The sequence below is a fragment of the Chrysemys picta genome, chromosome 1 (genome assembly GCF_011386835.1).
Source record: "Chrysemys picta bellii isolate R12L10 chromosome 1, ASM1138683v2, whole genome shotgun sequence".
NCBI classification, from domain to species: domain Eukaryota; kingdom Metazoa; phylum Chordata; order Testudines; family Emydidae; genus Chrysemys; species Chrysemys picta.
Genome location: NC_088791.1, coordinates 257,054,136 through 257,073,959, shown reverse-complemented (window position 1 = coordinate 257,073,959; position 19,824 = coordinate 257,054,136). Strand labels below are relative to the sequence as shown.

The 19,824-nt window shown below is 50.0% G+C and overlaps 1 protein-coding gene across 12 annotated transcripts in view; it reads left to right on the top strand.

Annotated features, from left to right (window-relative positions):
* FARP1 (FERM, ARH/RhoGEF and pleckstrin domain protein 1) overlaps nt 1–19,824 on the top strand; it is a 357,744-nt gene that overhangs the window by 312,547 nt on the left and 25,373 nt on the right. For all 12 annotated transcript variants that reach the window (XR_010600580.1, XR_010600582.1, XR_010600581.1 and 9 more), the window contains exons 17-19: nt 1,147–1,228; nt 6,556–6,793; nt 10,133–10,263. Coding sequence is in view for 9 of the 12 variants with exons in the window: in XM_005287025.5 (XP_005287082.1) it covers nt 1,147–1,228; nt 6,556–6,793; nt 10,133–10,263 (451 nt within the window). In the remaining 3 variants the exon portion in view is untranslated. The remainder of the gene's footprint in view (nt 1–1,146; nt 1,229–6,555; nt 6,794–10,132; nt 10,264–19,824) is intronic.

Here is a 19,824-nt window from a genome sequence, read left to right as displayed (position 1 = left end):
GACCATTTCCTCGAGTTAATTTTGATCTCGTTGTTATTTTAGATCTCAGATGTCTGCCTGTTTGGTCTGTGCAGCAGCTCCTTCAGTCGAATTGTACATGTTCACCCCAGGGATGAATTTGACACCACAACCACCCCCCAAAACTCACACTCATTAGTTTAACAAAATTTTAAAATCTGAGGCATTGAGTGAGAATATGCTAATGATTGAAGCTGCACTGAGGAAGACTTTGTTCCCTCTTCATTTTTGTTACTAGGCTGTCAGTCTGTGCTTCCCTCATCCCCCTAGTGGTTGTTCCTGTCTGTTTTGAAATGCTCAGCTCAGACCAGTATAACAGTTCAATGACAATTAGAATCTTAAATTCATTAATTTCCTTCACTGTTCTCTGGGGTGATGTATTTTTATGATTCAATCTCCCAAAATGTGTAGTGCCTTTAATTCTGCACCCCTCCCCATATCTCTCGTGCACATTTAGAAACAAATAATCCTTTGTCACCAGGAGTTACGGTTATCCCAAACTGAGTGCCCCCTGCAACATGCATTAGCTCTTGCTATAGGAAGTCCAGCCTGATTGAGGCGGTGGTTGCATTATTTTTAAATAAAAGGAGAGACTGGACAGGAATGTTCCCTGTGAATATGTGACACTTCTGTACTGAACCTGAATGCCTGGCAACCTTGCAGGCTGCTTCCCCTTCCAACAGTAGAAGGGTTCTTAGAACATACTTGTCAGCAGTCCCTGCTGGGGATACAATTCTTGGTTTTTAACAAAAAAAAATTATTCTGCCTCATCCTTACAATCAATGTCCAATGAACTGCAATGGCATTTTAAAATCTTCCCTGTTTGTCCTCCTGCCCTCAACTTTCCCTATTTATAGCTTTAAAAATGTTGGCAATTTTCCTTAAAAGCCTAATGGTTTTGTTAGGTTCATGCCCTCTCTGATGTTACTAGTACAAGCCAATTTAGATGAAGAATGTGCTCTACATGGAAATTAACGGTACATTAAGAAGCTACTTTATCGGTTTTTGAGCTAGAGAACACAGAATTTTAGGATTTTGAAAGAAATGTTATTGAGTTTCTTGGTGCTTTACAAGTGATTATGCCGTTATATTGCATGACTGAAGTTTCGATATTTCTGTTGCTGACAGGGAAGGCCGCTCCAATGCTCACATTAAAGGAGATTACCAAAGAATTGGTGATGTTATGCTAAAGAACATTCAGAGTATGAAGGTAAGAATGATCCTATAACCACTAAGCTTTGGCGTGGGTCAGAATCAACGTGCTTTTTCATGTAAATATAGTGCTGCCATTTGTGCTGCTTTTGACTATTGTGTGAGCTTTTATTTAAAAGGTTTCATTCAGTGAATTTCTAAATGTTTAGGCAGAGTTCGAGTGTTGCAAGCCCTTTGATTTTTAGTGATCAGAAAATCCTTAGAAGCATTGCACACAAAATCAGGAGAAGATTTTCAAACACAATAAACTTTCAGATGTGGAGACAAAATGAGATCGCGTTTTATGTGCGCAAATAAAGATGAGAGCACAGAATAGGTCATTGTGCATGCAAGTATGCCTGCAAGTAGCACACTTGCAGAGGCAATGGCCCTACAGTGGCATATACCAACTAGATACATATTCGCAAACCTAACTTTTTGGGAAGCTGGTCCTGGATATTTGGTCTCTCTTTTCTACCCCTTTTAGACCATCCCCCCCCCCCTTTTTTTTAAGCTTTGTTTCTGCTGTGATACAGAAAGGGTGAGTGTCATTGTAAGGATCACATAGCAAATCAGTGACAAAGCTGAAAATAGAACTTGAGAATCCTGATTCACAATCCACTGCTGTATCTAATAGGCCATCATAACCCTTTCCTCAACAAACTTACCACTGACTGCTTCATTCACCCAGACCTGTTCTGATACCTGGAAAAATCATCATATGCACTTTCAAACACCAGTCCCTTATTCCCAGGAAGTATAATTGTTTTCCTAAAGAGCTGTTGATCTCTAACAGTAAACTTATATTTAGAGACAACTCTGCTTATGTGTCTGGTGCCTTTAACCTCGGGTACATCTATACTTACCTCCGGGTCCGGCGGTAAGCAATCGATCTTCTGGGATCGATCCCAGAAGTGCTCGCCGTCAACGCCGGTACTCCTGCTCCGCGAGAGGAGTATGCGGAGTCGACGGGAGCCTGCCTGCCGCGTGTGGACCTGCGGTAAGTTCGAATTAAGATAGTTCGACTTCAGCTACGTGAATAACGTAGCTGAAGTTGCGTATCTTAGTTCGAAGTGGGGGGTTAGTGGACCAGCCCCTCATGTTGTTTGGTCTTTGGTGCCCTACGATCCTCCTTTGACACAGAAGAAAGATTGCAGCCGCCAGAGAAAAGAATCAAAACCAAGTTTGGATCAAAGAAGTCAGAATAGGAGACAGAAAAGAAAAATTAGTTCAGAACCTTCACACTTAGCACAGAACCTATTAAAAGACCTGTAAATTGACCCTGTCAACTTAGTTAACATAGGGAAGAAGTTAAAAGTAATAACTAACTACCTGGCAACCTCTATAGTAGCCAAGGAGGGTCCCTTTTGGTTCAGCTTCTCTGCCTGTCAGAATGTCCATGGAATGAACGTGTAGTGTGCCTAGAAACCACTAAACTACCCTGTACTGTAAAGCTGTTGCAAAATCATGAGAAGGGGGATTTGTCTGGAGATGTGTCAAACACCACATTAGATTTAGACTAAGCCATCCTGCCTTTTGAAGTCAGATCAATACACAAAAGTCCAATTTCCCCTCATTTTCTGTGACATCATATTTATTCATTTAGAGACTTCTCTGGCTCCATCCAATGAGCTTCATCAGTAAAATCAATCACCAAACTACAACAGAACTCCCTTCGTTCATTTAAAAAAAATCCCCTTTAAAAAAGTAAGTTGGAAACTTGACCAATCAGATGGACCTTACGCTACAACCTGACTGAAGCTGCTACAACCTCACTGTCATAAGGCAGTCCTGCCTGGAGCGCCCTCCTGCAGCAGACCGCAGCATGGCAGCTACTCTGCCTCAGTTCCCCATCTCAGGTGACCCAATAACTTCATGTTTTCTGGTCTCCAAACAACCCCTCCTTGGGTCTGGTTCATTACAACAATATAGTCAGAGTAGCCAATTCTCACCTGAGGACAAGCAATCACTAAAACTCCAAACTCCCTTGATGCCCCACATACCAGACACTGGTGCCTTCGACCACACCTGGACTCTGTCAGTCCTTTCCTGTCCTTGTACTGGGACAGCCACCGCAGCCCTTCCAGTTGGGGCGCAAGCCCACTCTTTCCAGCAGGAACCCCCACAGCCTCTCTGCTGGGAGCATGTTTGCCAGGGGAGCATCCCTCACTCTCACTGTTCCTCTGGGTCCCGGTCTCCAGCCCTGGAGTAGTCAGTAGGTAAGCTCCTGCGCTGCTCCCTTGTCTTCAGCCCTCTCTGGCCCTTGGCTCCACCTCTCTGGCTTTGAGCCAGCAGCAATTCCCTCTCCTGCTGTTTCTCCTGCCTTCAGCCCCCTCCAGCCCTGGCTCTCTAGCTTGGGGATGCCAGCGAGCAAATCTGTTTTGCTGATCTCCTGCCCTCTGTTTCCTTCCAGGACTCCTCCAGTCCCTTGGTCTCTGGCAGTTCTCACCTGCCCTTCTGCTCTGACTCACTGTGACTCCCTGACCCATTTTAGCCCCCAAATATTGCCCAACTCTCTTTATTGGCCAGACTGAGAGCACTTGTTCTGGCACGGAGGATCTGGTCCTTTTTAATTCACAGGCGCCAGCCACGCTGTGATACCCACCCAGTCAGCATGTAAGTTACATTCACTCCCCTTCACTTCACACCACCATTTTGCATCAAGAACATTAGAACAGCCATACTGGATAAGAGCAAAGATCCATCTAGCCCAGTATCCTGTCTTCCGACAGTGGCCAATGCTTAGGGTTACCATATGTCCGGATTTTCCCGGACATGTCCGGATTTTGGGGGCTCAAATCCCCGTCCGGGGGGAAATCCCCAAAAGCCGGGCATGTCCAGGAAAATCGGGAGGGCTCGGCCGGAGCCTCTTTGGCCGGGGCCGGTGCGGGGCCAGGCCGGGGTCGCGGGGCCGGGGGCATGGTGCCGGGCCGGGAGCCGGGCTGGGCGCGCGGTGCCGGGCCGGGGTCCAGGGGCGCAGTGCCGGGCCGTGCGCGGGGCCGGGCGGGGAGCCGGGGGCGCGGTGCCGGGCCGGGCCCCGGGAGCCGATCCGGGCCCACGGTGCCGGGCCGCCGGGGGGTGCGCTGGGCCGCGGGGTGCGCCGGGCCGCCGGGGGCCGGCAGTGCTGGGCGGCCGGGGGTGGTCGGCCGGGGCCGGCACCCCAGGGCCCGAGCCGACTCAGGCTGGAGCCGCCAGAGGGGGCCAGCCTGGGCCGCACCTCCTCCCCCCATACCCCCCCCTTACCTGCTTCAGGCTTCACGCGAATTAAATGTTCGCGGGAAGCAGGGGAGGGGGCGGAGACTTTGGGGAGGGGGCGGAGACTTTGGGGAGGGGGCGGGGCCGGGGGCCCGTGGAGTGTCCTCCATTTGGAGGCACAAAATATGGTAACCCTACCAATGCTAGATGCCCGAGAGGGAATGAACAGAACAGAACAGGTAATCAGAACAGAACAGTGATTCATCCCCTGTCACCATTCCCAGCTTCTGGCAAACAGAGGATAGAGACACCATCCCTGCCCTTCCTGACTAATAGCCATTGATGGACCTATCCTCCATGAACTTTTCTAGTTCTTTTTTTAACCCTCTTATAGTCTTAGCCTGCACAACATCCTCTGGCAAGGAGTTCCACAGGTTGACTGTGCGTTGTGTGAAGAAATACTTCCTTTTGTTTGTTTTAAACCCGCTGCCTATTAATTTAATTTGGTGACCTCTAGTTCTTGTGTTATGAGGAGGAGTAAATAACACTTCCTTATTTACTTTCTCCACACCAATCATGATTTTATAGACCTCAATCATATTCTCCCTTAGTAGTCTCTTTTCTAAGCTGAAAAATCCCTGTTTTATTAATCTCTCCTCATACAGAAGCCATACCATACCCCTAATCATTTTTCTTGCCTTTTTGTGAACCTTTTCCAATTCCAATATATCTTTTTTGGGATGGGGCGTCCACATCTGCACGCAGTATTCAAGATGTGGGCATGCCATGGATTTATATAGAGGCAATATGATATTTTCTGTCTTATTATCTATCCCTTCCTTAATGATTCCCAACATTATGTTCACTTTTTTGACTGCCGCTGTACATTGAGTGGATGTTTTCAGAGAACCATCCACAATGACTCTTTCTTGAGTGGTAATAGCTAATTTAGACCTCATCATTTTATATGTATAGTTGGGATTATGTTTTCCAATGTGCATTACTGTGCATTTATCAGCATTGAATTTCGTCTGCCATTTTGTTGCCCAGTCACCCAGTTTTGTGAGATCCCTTTGTAGCTCTTCACAGTCTGCCTGGGACTTAACTATCTTGAGTAGTTTTGTATCATCTGCAAATTTTGCCACCTCACTGTTTACTCCTTTTTCCAGATCGTTTATGAATATGTTGAATAGGACTGGTCCCAGAACAGACCCCTGGGGGACACCACTATTTACCTCTCTCCATTTTGAAAACTAGCCATTTATTCCTACCCTTTGTTTCTTATCTTTTAACCAGTTACCAGTCCATGAGAGGACCTTCCCTCTTATCCCATGACAGCTTAGTTTGCTTAAGAGCCTTTGGTGAGGGACCTCATCAAAGGCTTTCTGAAAATCTAAGTACACTATATCCACTGGATCCCCCTTGTCCACATGCTTGTTGACCTCCTCAAAGAATTCACCTCTGAAGTTGCCCACCTAGCGTTATGTATATGAGATGATAACCCAGGGACAGAAAATATGAAGTGCTGTAACGCAGGTGTTTTGATATGGAGTGTTTGTGTGTATGTGTTCAGAATTTTCCAGGAGTTGTAGCTGTTCTTTAATAATAAATAGATGAACAAAAGCTGGAATTCCAATTGGTTACAGATAGGATCATCAAAGGGGGGCCTAAGGAATTGGGAAAGTCAGTGCCAGTTGGATGTCTAATTACCTTAGTCCTCTTTGGAGATCCCAATCTACATTTGTTTCCTAACTCCGCGCTGTTGTTTGTCCCCATGATAAGTGCACAGTGTGAGCTAAGTACAGTGTAATATCTTTAACTTTGAATTCCTTGGCTGCTGCTAGACTATCTGCCTCAATTAGTTTTGTTTGTTTTACAGGGGATGCAGAGAAGGTCAGGGGAAGGGAAGAATTGGCACAAAAGATTAAATTAAGTCTGGAGAGGGTGGGATTTTCCATCTTATTTCTTTTGTAGGTTAATGACAGAATGTTAGTGTTGCACAGAGTAAGTGATTGTGTTGCAGAAAACTACAGCAATATTAGCTAGATTTTATAGAGGAACATATTTGTATCAAATGACTTGGAATCCCATATTGCAGTGCGTTTGCTAATGTCTCTGCCTCTTTTCTTTTCTCTTCTCTTTGTTTTTAAGCAACTGACAGTTCACCTGCGGAAACACAATGAAGTTTTGATGGAGTTGGAGAATGGGATCAAGAACTCTCGCAAGCTGGAGAACTTGTGCAGGGATTTTGAGTTACAGAAAGTCTGCTACCTGCCCCTCAATACCTTCCTACTCCGGCCTTTGCACCGGCTCATGCACTATAAACAGATAATGGAAAGGCTCTGCAAACACTACCCACCAAATCATGTGGACTTCAGAGACTCCAGAGGTGAGGCGGAGGAATAATCTAATTCTATAAGCTGTGGACTAGAACAGTCTCCTGATAGCTAGTTCCCCATTCTGACCACTAGGCATGCTGTAGTATAAATAATATTGCATCCAAAAAACTACATTAGAAGAGTGTTCAGCTTGCAGAGTCAAGCACTCAAAAGTCAGGAAATGTCAGAATTAAGGTTGTCTCTGCGTATGCATGACAACATACTCTTTTTCCAGATGTGCAGCCGGTTTTATTGTCATTTCCATGGTTCGCTTTAGGTGTTCAAAGCTGCTGTCATATTTTTCTCAAACGTGAAGAAAATATTCTCTGTTTGACGTTTTCATCGATTGATCACTTCCAAGGCCAGAAGGGACCTTTGTGATCATCTAGTCCGAGCTCCAGTATAGCACAGGCCAGAGAACTTCCCCAGAATGATTCCTGCACCATATTTTCTAGAAAGATATCCAGTCTTGATTTTAAAATGGGCAGTGATGGAGAATCCACCATGAGCTTTGCCTCTTGCCCAGTTTTTCCCTCTTGTTCATGATGACGTGATTCCCTGCTCCTTTTTCTCCTCCGTCCTTACATATGATTTTCCAGGGGATTTGTGTTCGTAAATCAGCTAGGTGCTTTTCAAAAATCCCACCCTAAATCTTTGTCCTCATTGTAGAGCAGAAATCCCTTGCTGTAAAACCGACTCTTAAGAATCCCCCATATTAGAGTAGACCTATAAATATTTGAGGATGGTTGAAGCCATGTGCCCAGTTACATTTTCAATTAAACAATTAATTAATGGATATTGGAGTCCTTGGGGAGAACATAGTAGTAGGGATAATAATAAAGCACAACCAAGGCTGGATTAACCTTTTGTGGGCCCAGCGCTTATGAGCCATATTAAGGCTGGATGTAGCAGTCAGTGGAGTTGTACCTGCATCTCCCCACCACAACCTCCTCCACCCAAAGTTATGTTTCGTAAATACCATTTTTGAAAGCTGGATTTTCTACTTTGGTACAATAACGTTTACAAAACTTTTTTAAAAAGTTAGTTTCTTTAACCTATTTCTCCCTTTGCCTCACCACCCCTCATGACTTGAAGTGAAACAGTAAAGTTACTGGGTGGAGCATGGGGAGGAAAATTGCCGATGTCCATCTTTTGCAGGGAGAAAGGGCCACAGAGAGAGAGAGAGAGAGAGACACACACACACACACACACACACACACACACACACACACACACACTTTACCACCAACGCTACCACAATCCACCTCAAGCCCCCACCTCAGCCTTCACATCTGGGCTCTCCCCCCGTCCTTCCTACTGTTCCCCCCCTCCCTTCCCCACACAATTAACCCCCACCTTTGCACAAGGGCTCTCCTCAATCTCCCTGTTACTGCCAATCCCTCCACTGACAACCTCCCTCCCTTCTACTCCCCTCCCCAAAGCCAACCTCCAACTTCAACCCAGACTCTCCCCTCCCTCCCTCTGCCCCCTCCACACCAACCCCCACCTTAAAACCCTGCTTCTCCTACCCCGCCCCCACACAGAGTCATCGCCAGCTCCCACATCACACCCAAGCTTGCCCCACAATGCACCTTCCCCCCCAAACCATGCTGCACCCCCTCCCCTCCCTGGAGTGGAGGGAGAAGTTTCTGGGCGTTCTCACTGGCAGGGGGCGTGGCAGCCAGCCCCACTGTCACACCCCCCCCCCCCGCCAGCCCCAGGGGCCACAAACATCCAGCCTCCCCTGCGCCGGCCCGATGGCGGCCAAAGGGACACGCAAACACACACACACACCCAGCGCAAAGCTGCGGGGTCCAGATGGTTCCCAGGAGCCCGTGGCCAGGCATCAGGATCTCCGGGGGGGCTGCATACTGGGAGTCATAGCGTTGCTGCCACTCCAGGAGAACAAGGGAGCTGGCGGGGGGTGGGAGGAGCCAAGTCAGGAGCCCTCTGCCTCCTGTGCCCCATCAGGGAACAGGTGCAAGGCAGGAACACTCTGCTTGCACCATTTACTTTTTTTTGTCAGCTCCCAGGTCACCCACTTCACCCGGGGCAGCTCACAGCAAGTGCAGGGCATTTTGGGATTTGTAGTGCAGATGACTATACAGGTCCAAGGCCCAGGCCTAATGCCCCTGTGTGCGAACTACAATTCTCACCCCACCCCACATTGCTGGGCTGTGGCCAGGGCTGGATTAATCCTGTGTGAGGCAGCATGTAGTTGTTATGGGCCCCTTCCAAGTGTGGGCATAGTGCCACTGGTGCCATTGTTGACCCGATACTGAGCACAACAATAGTTCTTCATTTTAAGCCACTGATCAGATTATTTCTATCATTGCTGGAGGTATGGCAAGAATGGGTCCTTGATTTACAAACAGTCTGTGGTGGTAGAAATAAAAATATGGAACCATTTCACCAAATTTCCAAATATGGGGATGATCCCATGTAGTGTGATGAGTAGGGAGATGTGTCAGAGATATTTAGACTAATGAGAGAGATAGGAACTGAAATTGATTAGAAAAGGGCCTAACATTAATCTATTAATAATGCAGAAACCATAATGATTTAAGAGATGTTTTAAATGAGAGGAAACATGGCGAGACTGTCTCCATCAGTAGTAATGATACTTCAGTACTGACAATGCAATAGAGTCCTTGGGAGTAGCCTCTGACGAGTACGTTTTGTTCAGGGATATCATATATCATTTAAAATCAAGCTTCTGATTCTACTTCTGGGCAGCCATCCAAACCACATGTGGCTGCTGCAGGAGAAAGTAGTTTAAATGTATTTTAAAATAGAATCGGGGCTGTGCATCCCATTAAAAAAACACACACATAGGCAACGCATGCCCCTCTTGGGTGTCTTTGGGGTTTTGGTTGCCTGCAAATGTTAGCGTGTTTGAGTCCATGTCGAGGTGTGAATTCTAGCTAGCTCTCTGCACTTCCCTTGATGGGAAAAGGAAATTCCTCTCATAGCTGTGGAGCCCTCAGGTACTGTTTTAAAAAGTTCATTCTCTTATCAGGGCCATGAGTTGATTCTCCTTGAAAACCAATCGCTCTGAGGGTTACTGTAAAAAAGTCAGGTCTAAAGTGTCGCATGCCCATGGGAAGCTTAGGTAAAAGCAGGCTTTTGTCTGTGGTGATTGCCACAGTACTGCCATCCTCAGTAAAATAACCTTGTGAATGTGTGTATGCAATTTGAAGCCAGTTAGACTAATCTTATACTAGAAAGGGAGAATTATAACAATCTTGTTGAGAGGGTGCTATGCGTGAGCCACAGATGGAATAAATATTATGTGCCTGCTTGTAAGTCTGATACAAGCATTTAAAAGATCTTTGTTTTTATTTACTTAGCTGCTCTGGCTGAGATTTCTGAAATGGTGGTTCAGCTCCATGGTAGTATGATAAAGATGGAGAACTTCCAGAAGCTGCATGAACTCAAGAAAGATTTGATAGGCATTGATAATCTAGCAATCCCAGGAAGGGTAAGTGACAGAGTTTCACTCAAGAGCAAGATCTCTGGCTCTGAAATTATCAGCCAAATAGCTTTGGAACACGAGGTCTGGTTTAGAAGTCTGTTGGGTTTTTTTTTTTTAATCATAGTTTATAAAATTTCTCTGCCCCATCCCCTTGGCCAGGTAAGCTATGTTTAAATCATGTTAGCCTGGGCCATTTTAACACTGCTTTAATGTGGGCATGCTATCAGTTTGTAGCAGTATAGATAGGGCCATGATATCTAAAGCTACTGGAGTTTGATCAAGCTAACCCTAATTGTCACAGTATGCAGTTTCTGCCTAGCACTGCCCCTCTTTCCTTCACTAAAGACTGTAAATCAAATGTAAAATACAATAGTGTCAGAGCAAACCATTGATTGTAAAAGGAGAGGGAAACCATCCTCTTGTCTCTTTTGCTTTGGTTTTTTGGGGCTTTATTTTATATACAGTTTTGGATTGTTTTAGGAAATTTTGAGCATCACATGGAACAGAGGCAGTAATAGGGGGGAGGGATAGCTCAGTGGTTTGAGCATTGGCCTGCTAAACCCAGGGTTGTGAGTTCAATCCTTGAGGGGGGAATTGGGGTAAAAATCTGTCTGGGGATTGGTCCTGCTTTGAGCAGGGGGTTGGACTAGATGACCTCCTGAGGTCCCTTCCAGCCCTGATATTCTATGATTCTATATTAAAATTAGGGTCCTACCAAATTCACGGCCATGAAAAAAGCATCACGGACCATGAAATCTGGCTATTGTAGGGGAGACCAGCTTTCCCAGAGTTGGGCGGCTGGAGAGCGATGGCTGCTGGCCAGGAGCGCAGCTCTGAAGGAAGCGGCAACACCAGTAGCAGCGCAGAAGTCAAGTGGCATTGTTGGGGTTGGGGGGGGGTAATCATTTTGGGGGTCGACAGGGCTGGCCTTACAGATGGGGGAGTGGGTGACCACCCAGGACCCTGTGGTCAGGGAGTGCCAGGACTTCCCCTTCCTCTGCATGAGCCACTCCAAGGCCAGGTCAGACCCATCTCCGGGAACCTTCCCCGGCTGCAGGAAGCTCCATGGCTGCTGGCTGGGAGTCCAGCTTTGAAGGCAGCGCTGCTGCTGGGGTGACGCTGCCTTCAGAGCTGGTGTCTGGCCAGCAGCTTCCCTCTGGATGCCCAACGCTGAAGGCAGCAACACCGAAGTAAGAGTGGCAATACCGTGATCCTCCTACAATAGCCTGATGAGCCCTCACCCCACCTCGCAACTGTTATGCTTATAAAAAGCACACAAGATCCTTTTTATAGGGGAGTAGGCAACACGACGCATTTATTGAGAATACAGCAGTTAGCATATGCTTTTTAGACACACCCACCCACCAGTTGATGTTTATAGTTTCCAGTCCAGAGTCTAGTGGCCAGCCAGATTGGTCGCAAAGGGGAGCCAGGCTCTATCGGTCGCGATCCGATGCTCCTGGAGTGTGGCAAGACGAACCCAAAGTCCCATGGCCAAGCACCCTGTTCTTATAGTCCCTTTGCTCTGTTGAACTCTATGGATTTTGCTGTGTCATTTATGACCTGTTACTCCTTAATTGGTGTTATCTTTTGATGTTAACACTCCAAAGCACCTCCAGGGTCATTCTGTCCTGGTTTTGATTTAATCAATTATCTTGTCTTTAGGGGTGCCAGCCTCCACCACAGGGTCGTCAATCTGCCCTTCCTCAATTATGGATGCGCGTTGATGGTTCTCTGGTGTCCTTAAGTTCTTCTTCGAGTGCTTGCTCATATCCATTCCATTAGGTGTGCGCGCGCCGCGTGCACGATCGTCGGAAAATTTTCTACCCTAGCAACACCGGCGGGTCGGCTGTGGAGCCCCCTAGAGTGGCGCCTTCATGGGGCTGAATATATACCCCAGCCGACCCGGCGCCCCCTCAGTTCCTTCTTACCGCCCCTGACGGTCGTTGGAACTGTGGAGCGCGGCGTAGCTGTTCTCCACTCTCCCTAGCTTATTCAGTCATTCACAGTTATAGTTATAGTTCTAGTTGTTTATAGTTAAATAGTTGGTTTTTCACTTGTTAATAGTTGTTATATAGTTCAAGGGGATTAAGGGGGTTGTCTCCCCCTTTTTCCCCCGGCCGCATGGCCGGGCTCATGCCCAAGGCTCCCGGCTTCAAGCAGTGCGCCTCCTGCGCTAAGCCTATGCCAACGAGTGACCCGCACGACTCGTGTCTGAAGTGCCTGGGAGAGTCCCATCAAACAGATAAGTGCAAGATCTGTAAGGCCTTCAGACCGAGGACCAAGAAGGAGCGGGACTTTCGGCTCCGGCAACTCCTTATGGAGTTGGCACTTAGCCCGGACGCTCCATCAGCGCGTCAGGCCCCGGCACCTAGCACCTCGGTGCGCAGTGCCCCGGCGGCACCGACCATTCCGACCACGCGAGTGGCGTCGGACAAGCCTCCACGGCATCGGACCTCGTCGGCACCGCAATCACAGCAAGTGCCTCGGCGCCGTTCATTATCCCCGGGACATAAAAAAATCCCATAAGACGGGGACCTCTGTGCCGAAGACGCCGGCTCCCCCAGTGCCGGGGGTAGAGCCGCGTCCGCCTGTGGAGCACCGGAAACAGGTGCCTCCAGCACCGTCGACTCCGGCTCCGAGGCCGTTGAGTCCGGTGCAGACAGGGTCACCACCGCGACCGGCGGTGATACAGTGCCTCCCGTATACCCCAGAGACCTTCGCGACGGCGAGAGACTTGATCGCTCTCACGGAGCCGGCACCGCCCCAACCACCGGCACCGCCGGCACCGTTGACTCGTCCGGTCCAATCTAGGGGGAAACCTGCCTTGATGCGCCCTCCATCGCAGGGGCTGGAACCACGGCACCGGTCCAGGTCCCGAAGCAGGTCCCCACGCCGCTCGCAGTCCCGGCGCCGGATATCACCTCGGCACCGGTCGTACTCGCGGCCAAGATCTTCGTCGCGGCACCGCTCTACGTCTCGGCACCGCTATGATCGTCGGCACCGATCGACATCAAGACGTAGTTCTCAGCACCGATACGATCGACGCTCGACGTCGAGAGGCCGCTCCCGGCACCGGGCCTACTCCAGGTCATCGTCCAGGTCCAGATCCGACTCCCGGCACCGACGAGGTCATCGGCACCGATCGCGATCTCGGCACCGATCGCCGGCACCGCGTAGAGATAGAACATCTCCGGACCGGCACCGTGCGGCACCGCATCCCACGGGATTCGTCTCGGCGCACTCGGCACCGCCATGGCCATCGAGATCGGTGTCTCGCTCCTCTGAGGACTTATCGAGATCGGCATACCCCCCTCAGGGGCAAGCCGAGGAGCAGGACATAAGCCATTGGCAGGAGGTAGCAGAGGACCCTGCTCATGGCCCATCTCACTGGTCGTTCTGGACCCCGTGGGCGTACCATCAGGCGCAAGGGGCTCCAATAACTTCGACCTCTCGCTTGGGTCACTCCGATAGAAGGGCCCCAGAGTCCACCATCTTTCGGCCTCCGCCAGGGGGCATGGAGGCTTCCGTGTCCGCACCACCTGACGTCCTGGACCCAAGGGCAGGTGATGCTCCGGCCCAGGAGCAGGGAGACCAGGACCCTCCCTTGGATCCCTTACCACCGGAGGCATCTTCCTCTTCCTCTCCGGATGAGGCAGTGGCGGGCATGTCGTGCACAGGTCCACCCCCAATAGATCTTCGGGCTCATCAGGACCTCCTACGTAGGGTGGCCCGTAATATGGACCTGCAGGCGGAGGAGATAGTGGAGGTGCAGGACCCCATTGTAAATATCCTCGCGGCGGATGCCCCATCAAGAGTGGCGTTACCCCTGATCCGCACGATCCAGGCTAATGCAAATACGATATGGCAAACTCCTGCCTCCATCCCACCCACAGCGAGAGGGGTGGAAAGAAAGTACTTTGTCCCCTCCAAAGACTACGAGTACTTGTATACCCATCCCCAGCCGTGTTCACTGGTGGTGTCATCAGTGAATGCAAGGGAGCGCCACGGTCAACAGGCCGCAGCGCCCAAATCGAAGGAGGCTAAGCGCTTCGATTTGTTTGGCCGTAAAGTTTATTCAGCCGGAGGGCTGCAACTTAGAGCGGCTAACCAGCAGGCGCTCCTGAGCCGCTACAACTTTAACTCCTGGAACTCTATGGGGAAGTTCAAGGAGTTGGTTCCCCAAGAGTCCAGGGAGGAGTTTGGGGCCTTGGTAGAGGAGGGTAAGAAGGTGGCTCGGACCTCCTTACAGGCCTCCTTGGACTAGCGGACTCTGCTGCGAGAACCCTGGCTTCGGGCATCGCTATGCGAAGGACCTCCTGGCTCCAAGTTTCGGGTTTGCCCCCTGAATTGCAACAAACCCTGCAGGATTTGCCCTTTGAAGGACAGGGGTTGTTCTCGGAGAAGACCGACTCTCGCCTGCAGAGCCTCAAGGACTCCAGGACAATCATGCGCTCCCTGGGGATGCATGTTGCGGGTCCTCAGCGCACGCCATTTAGGCCTCAGCCTCAGCGCTTCTACCCCCCCCTCCCCCACCTCGTCAGAGACAGGACTCGGGCCGGAGGCGAGGGCGAGGTGGTAGACGAAGGTGGACCGGCCCTCAACCCGGTCAGAACCAAGGGCCACCAAGGCCACCCGCAGGCCCCAGGCAGAACTTTTGAAGGTGCGGTCGAGGACGGCGCCCCAGTCATCCCCCAGGATCCAGCCCCCTCCTTTCGGGATCGCCTCTCCCACTTCCACCGTGTTTGGTCCCTTATAACTTCGGACCGTTGGGTCCTTCGCACGGTGGAGAGGGGATACGCTATCCAGTTTTCTTCATTTCCCCCCTCCCACCCCCCTTCCCCGTCCCTCTTCAGGGACCCTTCTCACGAGCAACTTCTTATACAGGAGGTTTCCACGCTCCTTGCTATGGGGGCCATAGAGGAGGTTCCAGTAGAGTTAAGGGGCAGGGGATTTTATTCCCGTTACTTCCTGATCCCCAAGTCCAAAGGAGGTCTGCGACCCATCTTGGACTTGCGCGGACTCAACAAATTCGTAGTAAAGTTGAAGTTCCGCATGGTCTCTTTGGGGGCCATTATCCCTTCCCTCGATCCTGGAGACTGGTTCGCCGCCCTCGACATGAAAGACGCATACTTTCATATCGCAATTTACCCGCCTCACAGACGCTTCCTGCGATTCGTGGTAAGCAAAGTGCACTATCAATTTGCAGTCCTTCCCTTCGGCCTATCCTCGGCCCCAAGAGTGTTCACGAAATGTATGGCTGTCGTGGCAGCGTACCTTCGTCGGCAAGGGATACAGGTGTTCCCGTACCTAGACGACTGGCTGGTACGCGGTCGCACCAAAGAGCAAGTTCGAGCTCACGTCCACATAATAGTGCACACATTCAACGAGTTGGGCATCCTACTCAACAAGGACAAATCCACTCTAGAACCTACCCAGAGAATAGAATTCATCGGCGCAGTCCTAGACTCCAGACGTGCACAAGCCATCCTGCCAGACAACCGCTTTTGTACCATCACGGGCCTCATTCAAGGGCTCAAGGCCTTCCCAACTACCACGGTGAGGTCGTGCCTCACCCTGCTGGGTCACATGGCTTCCTGCACGTACGTAACCAGGCATGCCAGACTTCGGCTTCGCCCACTCCAAACCTGGGTGTCGTCGATATACCGCCCACATCGGGACAGCCTGAACATGGTGGTCACGGTCCCGAACTCGGTCCTGACCTCCCTCACCTGGTGGCTAGATCACAAGGTGGTTTGCGAGGGGATGCCATTTCACGCCCCACAACCCTCTCTGCACCTGGTCACGGACGCTTCATCTCTGGGTTGGGGCGCCCATCTCAACGAACACCATACCCAGGGCCTCTGGACTGCATCCCAGCTAGCCCTGCACATCAATGTTCGGGAACTGATGGCGGTGCGCCTGGCGTGCCAGGCATTTCTCAACCTCCTAGGTGGCCGCTGTGTGTTAGTTCTCATTGACAACACCACGGCCATGTTTTACATCAACAAGCAAGGAGGAGCACGTTCGTCAATTCTATGCCAAGAGGCCATTCGCCTGTGGGACTTCTGCATCGCCCACTCAATCCATCTCACGGCATCGTTCCTCCCTGGAGTCCAGAACACTTTAGCGGACCGACTCAGCAGGTCCTTTCAGACGCACGAGTGGTCTATCCGTCCGGACATCATACATTCCGTCTTCCAGAAGTGGGGGTTTCCCCAGATAGACCTGTTTGCATCTCGAGACAACAGGAAGTGCCACGTGTTCTGCTCCCTGCAAGGTCGAGCTCCGGGCTCCCTCTCGGATGCGTTTCTCCTTCCCTGGAAAGACCACCTGTTTTATGCCTTCCCTCCGTTTCCTCTGGTCCACAAGGTACTGCCCAAATTGCGCAGAGACCAGGCACAGGTAATTCTGGTCACTCCAGCGTGGCCGAGACAACATTGGTACACCACACTGTTGGAACTCTCGGTTCAGACACCGATCCCGCTTCCATTATGTCCAGATCTCATCTCTCAGGACCACGGCCGGCTGCGTCACCCCGACCTGCAATCGCTCCACCTCACGGCGTGGTTGCTCCATGGTTCACCCAGGCAGAGCAACAATGCTCGCACTCGGTCCAACAGATTCTGCTGAGCAGTAGGAAGCCCTCAACACGGACCACATACTTGGCCAAGTGGAAGCGGTTCTCCTGTTGGTGCGAACAACGAGCCACATCCCCGTTACAGGCACCTATTCCTCTCATATTGGAATATCTCCTCTCCCTAAAACAGCAGGGGTTGGCGATATCTTCAATTAGAGTTCACCTGGCCGCTATATCAGCCTTTCACCCAGGGGAACTCGCGTCCTCGGTATTCTCTAACCCGATGGTCGTTAGATTCCTCAAGGGCTTAGACCGGATGTACCCACAACAACGTCAGCCCGTTCCGACGTGGGACCTCAACCTGGTTCTCTCCAAACTCACAGGTCCTCCATTCGAGCCACTGGCCACCTGTTCACTTTTGTACCTATCCTGGAAGACAGCCTTCCTCGTAGCCATCACCTCAGCAAGGCGCGTTTCTGAACTCAGGGCGCTTACATCCGAGCCCCCTTACACAGTTTTCCATAAGGATAAAGTGCAGCTTCGTCCACATCCTGCCTTTCTCCCTAAGGTGGTTTCTCCTTTTCATATCAACCAGGATATATTTCTCCCGGTCTTTCATCCTAAACCGCATGCTACTCGCCAGGATCAACGTTTGCATTCTCTGGACGTACGCAGGGCCCTGGCTTTCTATATTGACCGCACAAGGCACTTTAGAAAGACGACGCAACTCTTCGTTGCAGTGGCCGACCGAATGAAAGGCTCACCGGTCTCCTCACAACGCCTATCCTCCTGGATTACGTCTTGCATCCGGACTTGCTATGACCTGGCAGGTGTCTCAGCACCGCACCTCACCGCTCACTCCACGAGGGCCAAAGCTTCCTCGACGGCTTTCCTGGCGCAAGTTCCGATCCAGGACATTTGTAGAGCTGCGGTTTGGTCATCAGTCCACACGTTTACAGCTCACTATGCACTAGTGCAGCAGTCCAGGGACGATGCTGCATTCGGATCAGCGGTTTTGCACACAGCAATGTCTCACTCCGACCCCGCCACCTAAGTTGGGCTTGGGAGTCACCTAATGGAATGGATATGAGCAAGCACTCGAAGAAGAAAAGACGGTTACTCACCGTTGTAACTGTTGTTCTTCGAGATGTGTTGCTCATATCCATTCCAAACCCGCCCCCCTTCCCCACTGTCGGAGTAGCCGGCAAGAAGGAACTGAGGGGGCACCGGGTCGGCTGGGGTATATATTCAGCGCCATGAAGGCGCCACTCTAGGGGGCTCCACAGCCGACCCGCCGGTGTTGCTAGGGTAGAAAATTTTCCGACGATCGTGCACGCGGCGCGCGCACACCTAATGGAATGGATATGAGCAACACATCTCGAAGAACAACAGTTACAACGGTGAGTAACCGTCTTTTTCTTCACTCCTCCTTCCTTGACCATCTGACTTTAACAATGGCTTTCACACCATATCTTTTCCATACACTCCTCATTCACACAAACAGTCTTTTAGAGAGACCTTCAAAGGTATACAAACAACAGCGTTTTATGTTGAGCAAAAAAGACATTGTAAATTAAACCTTACTAAATCTTGTGACCAAAACAGTTCACATTGGGGCCCAGGGCCTTCAACATGCCTCTAATCTCATTAACATAGACACAATACAAGATCCCATCTCTTACTAACTAAGCCTTAAAACAAAGAAATGTATATTTAACTAAAGGGCCTAATTTGTAATGCATATAGGAAACAAGACCCCATAGTAAACATTGTAACTTATCCTAAAACAGAGGGTGACCATAATCAGCCATAAGGATTGTTCTGGTCTGTCCCTGCCTTAATCAACGTCAGTACAGACACTGGCAGTCTGTCAGATGCGTTTGGTCTACCAGTGTCCCAGAGGGTCATTCCTTTTTGTTATTCGAAAAGGGTGGCTGCCAGGATGATCAAATCATACATTAATACATTTAATACATATTACATTATTATAACCATCTATCATTATAACCTCTAATACAAATATAAAATCCTACTCCTACACAACCTCATTTTGGGTTGGGACCCTCACGATTACAATACCATGACATTTACGATTTTTAAAATCCGATGACCATAAGGGACTATAAGTAAGGCTGTACTGTATACCCTCGACTAAAACTTGAGTGCTCGTGGGGGGTGGGGAGGGCCCGGGGGCACCACGGGTGCTTTTGGAGGGGGGAACCATGGCCAATGGAAGCTGCAGGGGCAGCGCCTATGGGCGGAGCCAATACGCGGAGCCGCCTGGCTGCACCTCTGCCTAGGAGCCAGATATGCTGGCCACTTCCAGCCTCCCCTCCCCCGAGGTAAGAGCTGCCCAGAGTCCTCACCCCCTCCCACACCCCAACCCCCTTCTTCATCCCTGAGCCCCCTCCCACATCTGAACTCCTGCTGCTGGTGGGGGGGTGGTCACCTGAGACTGCCCCAGCAGCATCTGGTGCAGCTGGCCAAGGGGTTGCCCGAGCTGCTCAGGTGGCCCCCCCGCCAGCCGCACCAGCCGATGCAGAAGTCATGGAGGTCCCGGAAAGTCACGGAATCCGTGACTTCTGTGATCTTTGTGGCAGACACGCAGTCTTAACTATAAGATGTTTGTGCTGGAGGAACTCATCTCTTCCATACTGGCAAGCACTGAAACAAGGAATCAGTATGTCACTTGAGCCTTGGGGACAGTTGTCTCTGTAGTCTACATATAACAGGATAAGATAATTTTTGAGTCCTTGTTTTATACAGGCTTTTCTAAATAAATATTTTTAGTGATGTTACAAAAGCATGGGAATTTCTCTCCTTTATTTCTGTTTAATTCTCTTCCTCTCTGTTTTTTATTGGCTCTAGTCTATTCAGATTTTTTTGCCCATCACTGTGATTTCGGAGCATAGTTAACGTGTCTGTCTTTGTCTTCCTGTTTGTGTCTGTCTATGGTATCTATGTACTGTACACAAAATTAAGAGTTT